The sequence below is a fragment of the Centruroides sculpturatus genome, unplaced genomic scaffold (genome assembly GCF_000671375.1).
Source record: "Centruroides sculpturatus isolate CEXI.00-Female unplaced genomic scaffold, Cexi_2.0 scaffold185, whole genome shotgun sequence".
NCBI classification, from domain to species: domain Eukaryota; kingdom Metazoa; phylum Arthropoda; class Arachnida; order Scorpiones; family Buthidae; genus Centruroides; species Centruroides sculpturatus.
The window spans coordinates 565982-580520 of NW_019384424.1; the positions used below are offsets into that span (position 1 = coordinate 565982).

Below are 14539 nucleotides of genomic sequence, written 5' to 3' on the forward strand. Positions count from 1 at the left end.
ACACCAGTCAAAACTAATCGCACTGTCCAGCGTCAATTCTGTAAACCTTACGAAGAAGATATTAAAGTTTCCGCATAATTATTTTAATATCTTAAATAAAATATACAAATAAAGAAAAGGAGAAAACAGAAAATACAACGAGAGAATATTTGGCTATGATTTCTTTAGATTTGTTACCAAACATAAACACTCCTACATTCGTACCACGTGGTTTGCCAAGAGGAACGTAAGGGAATGTAAAGGATTATCCTGTTTTTTTTTTTTGTGTAATTGTTTATTAGTCTTTTTATTGTCCAGGTATGAAATGATCCATTGCTATATTCTTAATACGTTCAAGTTTAATAGAGATATACAGTATTTTTTTTTGCTTGATTAATAAGAAGTCTAGTTTGAATCTTTGAGACAAAAATTTATATATAATAGCAGGTTGTGTGTTGGTTTGATATAGATATTAGTTTTTATAGTTTTCTGACTTAATACTTTAGATATTTATCCAGGAAGTGTCTGTTTCTATTGTTTTCCTATCCGACTAATGGATTATTGGATCAGTACGGATTACTGTTGACTTTTTGTAAAAAAAAAAAAAAAATTTTTAAATCTGTGGTTTGTTTTTCCATATTATAAGTATTTCATCAATATGCATTTTCTATAAAAGAGTATTTCATGTAAATAGAAGGGGAGCATCTGTTAATCGGTGGCTTTGTTACGTATATCTTGTCTTTTATAGGTAAGAAGTATTATTATTATTTTTTTTTTGTTGTTTTAATTTATACAGGCAGATGCTCCCTAATTTAATTAATGTTATTTTGTTTTAATTTTGTAATGTTGATTGTATTTAATACCAAGAGTTTTGTATTTATAAATGATTGTTTTTCTCCCCGCTTCATGGAGTGTATCCAGTATATGCTTAAATAAATAAGTAAATGTAAATAGAAGATATTGTCAGGCTCACTAATTCGCATACAAGTAACTCAAAGAGTAGAGCTACCATTGGACTTTCCATAGATATTCTTATTTTGCATATAAGGTAATATAAAATTTTGCATTATGAAGATAAAAAAGTAAATAAATATTAATAGTATTTTATAATTTTTATGTATTACATGAATCACTTTAAAAATATTTGCGTGAAATTTATATATGTACATAACAACTATACATATATATAATTAATATTTTCATTTTAAATTTTGAAGCTATAGAAATAATGGCCGACAAGAAATCAGAAAAAAGAAATCAGCTCATTCAAAAATTAAATGAAGACTTGAATGATTACATTTCTAATCTTAAGCCAAAGAAATATGAAGAAGGTTGGGCAGAGGATAAATGGGAAGAAGTAAATATTTACTATATTATTATTATTTGTTTAAGTAAATCTGATTATGATTTTAACTCTTCCAGTTTAACTCCAAAATAACTTTTTTGAAATTTTAATAATTTTAATATTATTAGATATTTTTAAAGAATGTGATTATTAATTTGCGATTTCATATTAAAAAGAATTATATTTAAATTTTTTGTTTATTTATCAGAAATTTATATTACTGTGTAATATACTGTACAAGGTGAATTATAATATTTTTTTAATTCTAAAGAAATTGATTGTTTCTAGCATAAAATTAAGTTTTTTCAGTTAATTTATTATGAAATTTGCTCATGAGATAAATATAATTTGTTCTAAGTATTTTAATAATTCAAATTAAATTTTAATTACATTTTCAGCTTTATATTCAAAGACAAAAACACTAGACGTTGTTTAATTTTTTCAGCATACAAATCATCCTATTTTCAGATAACTTTAAAACAAGATCAAACACTTCTAAATACAAAGCAGCTGTTTGAATTTTGCAAGGACCAAAATGCCAAAAGCATAGTTCACAAAAGGAAAAAAAAAACCTAAAATTGCAATACTGGACTTTCTGAGTACAAAACAATAAGTTATAATTTCAATAACAATACATTAGTATAAAATTCAAATATTACAAATTCAATATTTACAACAATAAAATACTTTTTAATACTATTTACAAAATTACAGTTTTTCGAAATCTCAAATGATTAACCTCATTAGGGAAAAGAACTTAGTAGAAGAATAACCATTACTCAATACCAGTTCAACCAATTATTTACAGTTTACAATTCCACATTTATGCACTGATTGGTAGGATTGAAGTTTAGCTTGCTATGTCAATTCAGCATTGGTCTTTTATATAATGTTAATTTGCATTTTGAACTTGCTTACAAATAAATAAAATGTTTTTTAATTAGTGTTTCTACTATTACCAGGTTAAAGAATATAGTACAATATTATTTAATATTTTAATCATTTAGGGTTTAAAAATTTAAACCCTAAATTAGTGGGATACAATTCTGTTCATTATGCAAATGTTAGTACGAGATTATGCAAATGAAATACCAACTGCAAAGTATTGAGATAGCAGTTGAGTTTAACATAACTCAACTCCCAAAATTCAAAATAATTGAAACAAAATGGAAAATAAAAGATGTAAATAACTAAATATAATTATATCTATATCTATATAAATATATCTATAAATAAAAATCTCTCTTGTATCTCATTATTTAATGTTCTTAAATAGAACATATAATACAGCACTTCAATTGATTGGGACTTCTGGATCCCTAAGCTTTCCATATCTGGTCTCAATTTTCATCTATCTTACTTCATTCTCAAGATTAACAAAGGATGGTTAGACAGATAAATGGTAGAAATTTATAGGTGTGCAATTTGAAAATTGCAGTCCAATAAAACTACAAACCACATCTAAATGTAAACAAACTTTACAAAGTGCTGAATATAACAATAACCAATTAAATTTCAACTATTACAGTATAGTCCATTAATTCATATCAACTCTTAGCCTTTTAATGTCCTTATTGGCTGATTGAATGGCCAAGGTTATTAAGGCATCAGCCTGCCACTATGGGGGATCTGGGATCAAATCAGAGCAAGCAAATCATCCCAGGCATTTTCATGGGTGGTTCTATGTTGGCTATATTGAGCCTCATTCCTCACCACCCAGCCACTCCATTGTGAACCTGGCAAAATCCACAATGGACATAGCAAAAAGAGCCTTTCAGTGACTACAGGAAAGCTGAAAAATTGTAAGGAAAAAATATATATGTATATTCAGATTGCAGAATCTTAGTTGGAGCCTTTTTTTCTGTTCAATAAAGTATCTTCCAATATTATTATCACTAACTTTTCTGTTGTGCTGATGCTGAGTGAAGACATCTTTGAATCAAATAAATACTTCATCTCATCTGACCTCTTGTTTCTATTTGTTGTTTGTACAGTTTTGTTTAGATGTTTTGTTATTGTTATAAATTATATTTACAGCCATATATTATTTTTGTAGCATTTATTTATATATTTTAATCTTGTTTTATAGTACAGCTTGGTCAAAATGGACCTTACACCAAAGTTAACAAACCAACCAACCAAAGCACAATGCTTTAACTATCTTTAACAACATCTGTCACATTTTACTTCAGCTCTGTATTAAGAGAATGGGAAATGCTATGTACTTATATAAAATCAGGTTGCATCTATTTTTAAATTTCTTAATGAAACTTTGCAAAAACCTGCTTAAAATTTTTATAAATATCTAGAACAGAATATTGGCTTCAGATGAAATTAAAACCCATCAATCTTTTCTAAATGTCCATATACTGTATATCCAGATGTTAAATTGTGTAACTTTCCAATATATCTGCTCAGTTTGTAAAAGTTGCAGTTTGAAAAAAAATAATTTTTAAATTGATAAAATTTTAAGCCTAAAACACTTAACTCACTTAAATTGAATAATAAGATACAGGGATGGGGAACTTTCAGCCTTTTGTAGCTTTTAGTATGGTCTGATAAATAATAAAATAATAAAATTCATGATCAAATTCTATACAAGTACCCGATAAATATGCATTATTTTTGTTTCGAACCCTTCCCTTAACTTCATTTTATGAATCCTTGATTTTTCTTTGTTTAGGTTAGCGTTAGACACACAGTTCTGTCAAACCATATATTATAACAGTGAGAGACAATAGTGAGGGACAATGAAGGACCGTTACCATGCTTTGAAGGACGTAGTTTATAAATTTTTTAAAAATGCAAAATTCTCTTTGAAAATCGTAGAAGGGAGTTTCTACTTCTTCGAAAACGTAGAGGTTACTTACATTTCCTCGTTATAAAGTAATGCGAATTTTGCCTTCTTTTTGAAATCCACTTTATTAATTTCTAAAATATGAAAGCGTTCATATTCTAGAAATCAAAAATTTTAGAACAGGAACAGTTGCCAAAATGTTATTTGAAGACATACCAAAAATTTTCAGCTTGAGAGAAAAATTACGGTATTTGCGAAATCAAGGAACAAAGCACTGGAATGCTCCTCTGGGAGTGGGACAGTTGACACTCATGACACACGCTACCTTCCGTTTACATTATTTCTTATAGCTAATACGCTCCTCTGACAGCCCGTTGTTAGCTGTGCACCCCTCAGTTGTGTTTCTTACTTATCTGTGCTTTCTTGTTGCGAATGACCCACCAGTGGCTATGTGGATAAACTACTGAACCCTGGTACGCAAACCCATGACCACGTGAGTTTGCGCCTCATTATCGGGCTGGCTGCGTGTAGTTCTGGGTTTTTTCGCCGGTTTTTTTTTAAAGAAAGTTCTCCCGGGAGGCATTCTCTCTTGACAGATCGACACGAACTAACGGACTGCAATGTTTAGAATGTCGATCGGAAAAATCCAGACTCTCACAGACATGACAAAATTTGGAAATAAATGTAACATTCCTCCGAAAGCAAAATTGTCGCGTTGTAAGTAATGAAAGTAAAAAAAGAAAAAATTCTTAGCCGTAAAAAAATAAAATATCGTGGCGTGAAAAATACGAGCAAAAGTTTCAAAGCTGTATCAACACTTGCAGACGAAGTCGAAAGAAAGTGTCAAATTGATTAACCCAGAGCTTCTTAAACTGTTTTTATTCACGACCCCATTTATGATTGTGATTTTTTTCGCGACCCCCAAAAAATATAAAATAAAGATATATACAAATTTGCAAAAACAATAATGGTGTACTACCACAGTTCACTCTTGTGTTACAATGGAACAGAGACAACTGAATACACTGAAAAGCGACGACACTACACTAGTTCACACTACAATCAGTGTTGTTGAATCGTCTCGCTGCACCAGAAGTGACACAAAGCGCAACTCACGAAACCTATAGCACAAAGCGTGCCATTTTCAAACCCTCACAAATTATTTTCAATATTTTGCATTAAAATCTCGCGATCCCAAGATTTCGCTAAGCGACACCAATGGGGTCACGACTCATAGTTTAAGAAGCCCTGGATTAACCGATCACATTAATTGTAGCAGAACGATCGACATTAAAATTATTCAATTAAACTATAATTTGTTTTTCCATTTGAAACACGTTTTTATATCTGGCTACTTGAAATTTCAGCTTAATTGATTTCTTCCAACTTATAAAACGAAGGTATTAAAAACCATGTTTGCAACATTAAATATGTTTTAACATTGAAATCTGTAATACAAGATAGGAGAGCAGAATAAATATATCAAATATTTTAATGATTTTTTTTTAAAATTCCTGTNTATTTATAAATGAGAATGTTTCTTTGCTTATTTTAAATTATTGTTAAATCATACGTTTAATTACAACATATAGGATTAAGTAATATTACATGCTAACCGTCTTATTCAATTTTTATGATGGTTTTATAAAGTATCTAAATATAACCATGGAGACAGCCATATTGCTTCATTAGAGTTCACCATATCCATAACCCAATAAGTGTAATGTGCATTGGTTGCAGTTGCTGCATCGGTGAATATTGGAACACATTTTTGTACATCATGGTTCACCAATTTGCTGTTTGATGCATACTGGAATATACCCTTAGATGATGTACTGTACATACCACTCCAAAATATTTATTGCATTTCTATATATCAGTTAATTTTAATGTACATTGGATTTGCTAGATTTACATGAAGTGCCATTTATTGGTAAAAAACATTAAAAAATAATAAACTAAAAATAATTCATACAAAAAGAGTAGCCTATAATTAAAAAAAAACAAATATATTCACTTAATTACTGCAACAATGATATAATGCAAAGTGTGCTATATCACTATTGTGACAAGTAGCAGATATCATACAAAAATAATCCCTCATCAAACCTTTAACCGGTATTAATCCAGTATTTGAAGATTCTTTATTTGTAGCAGATATCACTCACCTGCATGGAGTTGAAAATATTACACTGTGAAAGCTATATCAGTATTTTATTTTCCACATCTAACAACTCAGGTTTTCATTTCTGAATGGTACTTAATTCTAATAAGTGCCCATCCATGGCTGAGTAGATAAAACCACCAAACACCAGTATTTGTGGGTTTGCGTACTGATAACGGGCTGGCCATGTGGAATTTTTAGGGTTTGATTTATGTTAGTAACACCTAAATAGGGGCCAGATTCCCATAAAAGTCTTTCCAGGAGGCCCCTATTTAGATGTTACTAACATAAATACTAATATTCCTTAGCAGATTACCCATGTGTCGCAAAAAACAAGCTAATTCTAATAATTTTTTTTATAAACTTTCCACACGGTTTATAGGTATTCTGATAATGTTCTTAAAATGGGTTTTACCACATACATTTTTGAAATTTATGATTAATAATGCTGGGAGTAACAATTACTGCGAGGGTACTTTATAAACCCTGGCTTAGCCAAGCATAACAAATTAGTTTTCAATAAAGACATTTACATTTATATATTGCAGTTTATATATGGAATATTAACCATTCAAAAAAAAAGTAGCTTTTTATAAATTGTGTTACAGAAAATATAATAATTTACTGTAGAAATGTTTTATAACTTAAAAAATAAAATATAATGAAAATTATATCATAGAAACAGAAAATATATTGTTCAAAACTACATTTTTATTAAGACTATAGATAGAATATGAACAGTTTAGAGTAGGTTGTTTTAAAGTTAACATTTAACTGTCTAAGTTTATAAAGTAAACATATATTGATCAGTAAATGATTTATTAATTTTACGTAAAAATAAAACTGATTTTTAAATTGATAAATAAATTAAAAATTACAAAAATCTCTACATAGACACTAATAACAAATAAAAATTTCAAAAGTGCTTGGACTTCGTTTGTTAACTTAGTTTGTTTCTTTTTCATTAAAGCAATTTTTAAAAATACAAGAGCAGTTTTTTTCAAGCTCCGATGGTCCATAAAAAAAAAGACAAGTGTAAATAATAAAATGAATTTATTACCAAAAGTTAGATACAAACATGGTTACTTTTTGACATAATCACTGTGAAGACTGACGCATTTGTCATATCTGTGGATGAGTTTTTCCATCCCCTTGTCATCGAATGTTGCAGCCAATGACTTGAGATGGGCCCTAACATTGTTTTGAAGATTGTCATTAGTCTCAAACCTTTGCCCTGCTAGCCACGTTTTCACTTCAGGAAAGAGGTGGAAGTCTTCACACATTAAAAAGTTTTAAGCTGGGTGGAAGTCTTTGCCACCTTTAAACACCCAGTGTATAGTTCTGATTTAGCACCAAATGACTTCCACCTTTTTCCTGAATAGGAAAAGTGGCTAGGAGGGCAGAGGTTCAAGACTAATGACAATCTTCAAAACAATGTTAGGGCCCATCTCAAGTCATTGGCTGCAAGATTCTATGACAAGGGGATGGAAAAACTTGTCCACAGATATGAAAAATGCATCAGTCTTCACAGTGATTATGTCAAAAAGTAACCATGTTTTTACCTAACTTTTAGTAATAAATTCAGTTTCTTATTTACACTTGTCTTTTTTTTTATGGATCATCGGAGTTTGAAAAAAACAGCCTATGTAAATAATAAAGAAAAGTAAAAATTACAAATGAAAAAATTCAACAGCAAGTTGCTTAACTTTTCTGGCAACATATAAAACTGTGTGTGAGGTACCATCTGTTATGATATTTTACTAAAAAAAACTTTTTATATTTTTAACGAGCAATTATTTATTGTGACATCATCACAATGCTCGGCTGCAATTTTTAATTATATTTTTTAAAATTGAGATGGAGAGCATATATTTTAAATTAAATAAACTTTAAAATATATGCTCTCCATCTCAAATTAGTATTATAGTGTCTTGCCCCTGTACATCATACTTTTCTGTTAGCAATGGAGTCGTGCCAATCATCTATCAAACTCCTTTTAAGGAAAAGGTTTTGAATTGAAATAATGTGACTTCTGGTTTGCATCAGAAGTTCATATAGTTAATTGGCCTAATTATTATAAAATGGCAAATAGAGTAGTAGATGATTTTAAAGTAGTAGAGATGGATTTTTAAAAAAATTGTAAATGCTAATAAGAAGTAAAATCATCATTAAGTCTGATCTTGTTCAAGGTATGACACACTATTTCCATTTATCTCCTGACTCTGTCAACCTTTAATCACCAAAAGTCAATAGTATCAATCCTCCTAATACAAACACCTCCCTGCAAAATTTTAGAAATTTTCAACAAAATGCACATGAGAAAAAATAAACTTCAAACAGGATGAACAAAATCATGCCCCTCCACACCTACACCCACACAAACACATTAACATTAATATGCAGAAATTACCCCCGAGTTTTNAAAAAAAAACAACCTGATTATACCGGATTTTCGAAGTATAAACAATGTTAAAATAACTGGAAAATCAATTTATAAGAGTTACTTTTCTTGTTTGTATTATCCTCTTAGAGTTTAAACAAATATAGAAAAATATGTTTAAAATATTAATTACATTTTTATATAGGTCTTAATAGACAAATACGACGTCTTAATCATTATTCATTGATGATAATCGGTGGAATGTTAATGGTTTTTAACATGACTGCCCATGCTTATAATAGGAAATGAAAGCTTCGATAGTCTCCAGCTGATCAAATTATAATATATTTTTTTCTTGTATGTCATCAAATAATGTATTAAATTATTCGATTTTGTACGTAGCATTTACTACTTAATAATAAAAAAGACGATGGAGAATAATTACTTTAATTATATGCCCACAAAATTTAATTTTTTCACGTTTATTCTTTCAATATTTAATGAAATATTTTTAAAATAAATGTTCATTTCTGTTGGTAAAATTTAAGAATAAGTTACTGATCAAATTATATTATATTTATAGTCTCAAGTTCATAAAATTGTTTTTATCTACAATCACAAATATTCAAGATGTATGATGGTGCTATGATTATTTTAGGAAAACATTTCTTTTTTGATTTAATAACAATATTGAATCATCCAATAGAGTAATCAAACTAAAAATTTTTGTCTTATTTTATTTATGAAAATCACATATTTGTAAACTTAACAATCAGGGTTCTGTATTTTTAAATTTAATTGCAATGTTTTATTTACAATTTTAAAGAAACTTAAATTTTTAAAAGTATATTATTCATAGCAGTTCATGTTCAGCTTTTGTTGTATGTTTTGGAGATGATGATAAAACCTTTCTGAAAACATTTAAATGAACTTGGCTATTTGTGTGTCTGTAATGATATACAGCAGGGCTCAGCAACCTTTCAGCAGTGTTGTGCCGAACCTAAGTTGTAATGTTATTTTGGGTACTGACATTATTCTTCCAATTTAGTTAAATATAATTTTTCCAATTGTAATGGACTTCAAAATATATAATTTTGAAGTTAAGTTGTTAATTGAATTATGTTCTTATATGTCAGGTGCATGTACTGTACAACATGTAGATGGTGACATGGAATGTAAACGCATGTGCTGTAATGTAAATATACAAGCAATAGATTGTTTTTAATGTACACTGAACTGTGGATTCCATTTAAATGTATAATTAATAATTAAAATATAACTTACTACATTTCTATTCAATCAGAGCACCACTGAAAATTGTCCCATGTGCTAAGTTTGGCACACATGCCATAGGCTGCTGACCCCTGATATGCAGTATATATAAGTAGTAAGATTTTATTTTGCACAAATTTCCTTACCAGTATATGTTTATAGGTGACTATCAGTTAATTTCACCAATGATTAAAATATATCCATAATTTTTATCTCTCTTCTACCTTAAATTGAATTTTTAGAATTTGCTTACATATCATTACATTTTTTTTTATCCATTAAAGATTTTTAATTTTTAAATTTTAAAATAGAATTATTCAGTATTGATTATTAATGATAATATATATAAATTTTTTAAGGAAATGGAAAAGCATCCGGTATTTAGGACACAACCGATAAAAGAAGGAGAAGAAGTTTCACCCCTGATAGAAGCCTTACAACAATTAAAATATGATCCAAATGAAAATACTCCTGAAGGTAAATTTCATATATATATACATATATTAACTATTTAGGTAATATTTGTCTGAGTTTTACTATAAACTTCTTTGCTTTATGAAAATACAACTCATTTGGCTAGCTAATTTAGAAATGATTTTTTAATAATCAGTTTTTCTATTTTTATCATTGATACTAGTCATTGCTACTTGTCACTGAGTTGTAATTAGTAGAATTAACCTTCAGAATGAAACATGTCTTTATCCTTAATTTGCCACTGAATATAATAATAATACATGAATAACTAGAAGTTTTGTAATAATTATTATATATATATATATATAATTAATTTACTAATTAGTAATATGTATAGCAGTTAATAATCATTTTGAAAGTTCAAGCACTATTCTCTGATTTGTTAATATAATTACTGTTTAATTTGAATTGTTTAAAATCCACTGTTTCTAAAATTTTATATTTCAATGAAAAATAGTTTTAGACAATATTCATTCTGATATTTGAAATGTATTGAGTTTATATAATTTTGTCAAAATGAATGAATAATGCCAAATTCAGGAATTACACAAGAAACTTCTTAGTTGGTTTAATATTGATAAATTCAGCCAATTGATTTTTCTCCAAATTTTTAATTGAATTAACTGAGTTTGAAATCCAAATTCAAAACTAATTTTGGTTGTCTTAATTATCTTATTTCAATAGAGTTAGCAAAAAATTATAAAGAAGATGGTAATGAAAATTTTCGTTTAAAGAAATATCGTTGGGCCATTGACTGCTATTCGGAGGGCCTTAAACAAAATTGTCAAGATGCCGACCTGCGTGTCCAATTATTTACAAACAGAGCAGCAGCACATTTCCATTTAGGTGATTGCACATCAAGAATTTCTTCTATATCCTTTGTTGTTTTATCTAATGTAATTTGTTCACAGGTAATTATCGTTCATCTCTAAATGATGCTATTGAAGCAAGAACATTAAAAACAACACATATGAAAGCGATTGTTAGAGGTAACTAAGTGTCTTATTTTATGTAAAAATGTAATTAAATTCTATTTAAAAATAAACTATAAGTATAAATCATGTGTCAAGAAAGAATTTAAATCAATCATATTATTTTAAAAATTAACTTTATTTAAAAGGTCAATGAATTAATTGTATTGTAAATACTGTTAAGGTCATCTTTGTTTCTAAATCTGTTCGGAAACTTGTATGGCAAGTTTGATTCCTGAATTCTTTTAGTTACAACTGTGATCACTTATCTTGTTAATGCTATTGTATTGCTTATCTAAGATCTAGTGTTATGTCTCTATCTTTAAATCTCTGCTAAAAACTTGCTTTCAGTTTAGTGCCTAGTAAATGCTACTCTGATTATAAAGATAATTATAGGCATTCAGAAAACATGTATAATGATTAAATGTATTTATAGGTTCTCTGTGTTTTTTTGAATTAAAATTATATAAAGAATGTATTGAATGGTGCAGTGAAGGTTTAGCTGTATCCTTTGTTATTTTATTATTAAAATTCAAATCCTAAGAATAATAACAACAAAAAAATCTAATAGCAATTTCTAATATGATTATGCAGAATAAAGTTTTTGTTAACAAACATAAGATTGATAAAGAAAATGAAACATTGAAGGAACTCAAAATAAATGCAATGAAACTGAAGGTGATGTTTATTGTATATTTAATATGTTCTTGATTTTTTAAAAAGTTATCATTTTTGAACTTTTATAAATATAGTTTCATTTAATTAAAATTTTTGATTTCAATTTCATTTAAAATTATAGAAACTTAAAGAACAGGAAATGAAGCAAAAGTCTTTACAAAATAAAAAAGATGATGAGAGTAATAGAAAGTTGAAACAAGCTATAATGGTAATTGAGAAATAAAAACAATATGTAATATATTAGCTGTCATTGTGTAACAATTAGTATGGATAATTTTATCTTTAAACATAATTTAAAGCACATTCACTATTTATGGCTTTTCAATGATTGGATGAGAAATTATATTGCTCATAATACCACACCAGTTCACATAAAAAATATTCTGTTTATAATAATAGATTATAGTGTAATGCTACTGAAGAATTTGCAATAGCAAGTTTTATTGATACATTCTATTTAATATTTTTATGTAAAATAACTTACATTTTGATAATTTTTTATAAAAAACAATTTCAAAGTACTATGCTGCGTACACTTTATAAATTTATTTTAGTGTCTACAGCAAAACTTTGTAAAATATTGGTTCTAATGGGAATAAAAAAAAAACATACAAATTTTATTTTTAAAATATTCACATGTTTTACCATACAGTCGGATGACAAACTTTTTTTTGAGTCTGCATGCCTTACGATGAGCGAAATTATCTTTAATAATGTTTATGCATGCTGAAGTTATATACTTCGATTAATAATATTTGAAGAGCTGAAAGGAATGTGCTTTAATTAGGATAAATGTAAAGAAGCTGATTGAAAAAGACAAGTGGTAAACTGAAATTCTAAGATGTTATGTACCAGATGACTTTTTCCTGCTTTGCCATATCTGCCATATAATAATAGATAATGATAGATATTATCTAAAAAAATGTAAATATTTATGTATAATTGAATTTAAATAATAAATTTTGATTTACAGGAAAGAGGGATTAAAATTAAACCAAGAATGCCACATCTGGAACCGGAATGGGATATTCACGATCTAGAAACTAGTCATCCTGCAGCTAAACAAAATGTACATTTGGATAAAGATAACAATCTCATTTGGCCTGTTTATTTTCTTTATCCAGAATTTGCTGAAATGGATTTTATACAAGAGTTTGGTGAAAATACAAGGTACAGCTTTTATTAATTTATTAGAATATTTAATTCATTACATAATTTATTATCAATCAGATTTTTTGATCATCTGAAAGTCATGTTTGGGTCACCAGAAAATCGGCCTGAATGGGATAAAACAAATTCTTATATTCCAGAAAAACTACAGGTACTAATTTTATTATTTTATTAATTTGTTATGAAAATATTTATTGATTTAAAATTGCTTTTATGTACAGATATACTTTGAATATAGTGAGGAAGATTGTTTAGTGTCTGTTAATAAAAATTCTACTTTACAAGAGATTCTTAGAGATGATAGGTAAGATGTGATTTTTCAGGAGCTTGTTTTTTTTTTTCAGTAAGTTTTCTTATTATTCTACATATACAAAACAATATTTTTCTTTTCTTTCAGATATTGGGTAAAAAATGGAACACCTGCCTTCATCATTATGGTTCAGAATTCAGAATTTGAAAAAGATTTCAGAGGAAGATATAAAAAAGTTTTGTAATAGATTTTTACAGTACATTATTTAAAATGCAATAGCCGTTGTTTCACTTATCTCAAATTTTTCTGGCTCAGAAAACTCATTTTCACTAACTTTATATATGATAAATGAAAAAAAAAACAACAGATAATTTTTTAAAAAGTTTGGTTTAATTACTGTATAAATGCATTTTATATCAGTTGGCTCTATCTTCATATATAAAATCACATTGAATGAAAATTGATGTAAGGGCTTTATTTGAAGATGGAACTGATGCTACTCCTAAATCTTTTATATAATAAGTAAATTGAATGTTTTTAGTTTTGTATCATAAAATTTTATTAACAGAAATTGCATTATATTTTACTAACAACTGAAATAATTAACTCGAAATTTACAGGAAAATTGAATGATTCCAGTTTGCAGTGTTTTGGTTTTAAATTTAGTTTAAACAAAATTATTTATTATCTTTACAAAAATTAAATCAAAAGTTAATTAAATATATTAAGACAAAATTAAAAATTTTATGAACTCTTTCAACATTAAGAGGACCTTCTTTTCTATATCCATTAACAGTTAGGCCAGACCCACAATTGGAATGGTTGACTGATAAGGGACAGACCCATCATATCCTGAATGAACCACCCCCTGAAAAATTACCAGAGAGTTACTTTTACGTATTCTATGCTGGATCCCTAACATCTCGGCCATCTGTCTGTCATATCTTTAATGTTAATATTTGCAGGAATATATTTTAGCATTAAAAGATAACGAACTAAAAAATACTATTATCAGCAAATATTCACTTTTATCTAAGAAAACAAGTAAAATTTGATGAT

General features: G+C 27.8%; 1 protein-coding gene across 5 annotated transcripts; it reads left to right on the forward strand.

Annotated features, from left to right (window-relative positions):
• The first annotated feature begins 219 nt into the window (after positions 1-219).
• On the forward strand, positions 220-14539 carry LOC111619507 (tetratricopeptide repeat protein 4-like). 5 transcript variants are annotated; one of them, XM_023361234.1, is made up of 13 exons: positions 279-297; positions 892-1027; positions 1197-1336; positions 10297-10414; positions 11096-11257; positions 11323-11400; positions 11819-11886; positions 12004-12060; positions 12182-12268; positions 13034-13230; positions 13291-13381; positions 13452-13534; positions 13628-14539. In XM_023361234.1, the coding sequence occupies exons 3-13, from the start codon at positions 1208-1210 to the stop codon at positions 13722-13724; spliced, it is 1167 nt and encodes a 388-aa protein (XP_023217002.1). In that variant the 5' UTR covers positions 279-297; positions 892-1027; positions 1197-1207; the 3' UTR covers positions 13725-14539. The 5 variants fall into 5 exon arrangements, 4 of the variants coding, with proteins under 4 accessions (XP_023217005.1, XP_023217002.1, XP_023217003.1 ...); XM_023361235.1 differs by lacking the exon at positions 279-297 and adding an exon at positions 306-727; XR_002755764.1 differs by lacking the exon at positions 279-297 and having other exon boundaries at positions 776-1027; positions 13628-14002; positions 14277-14539.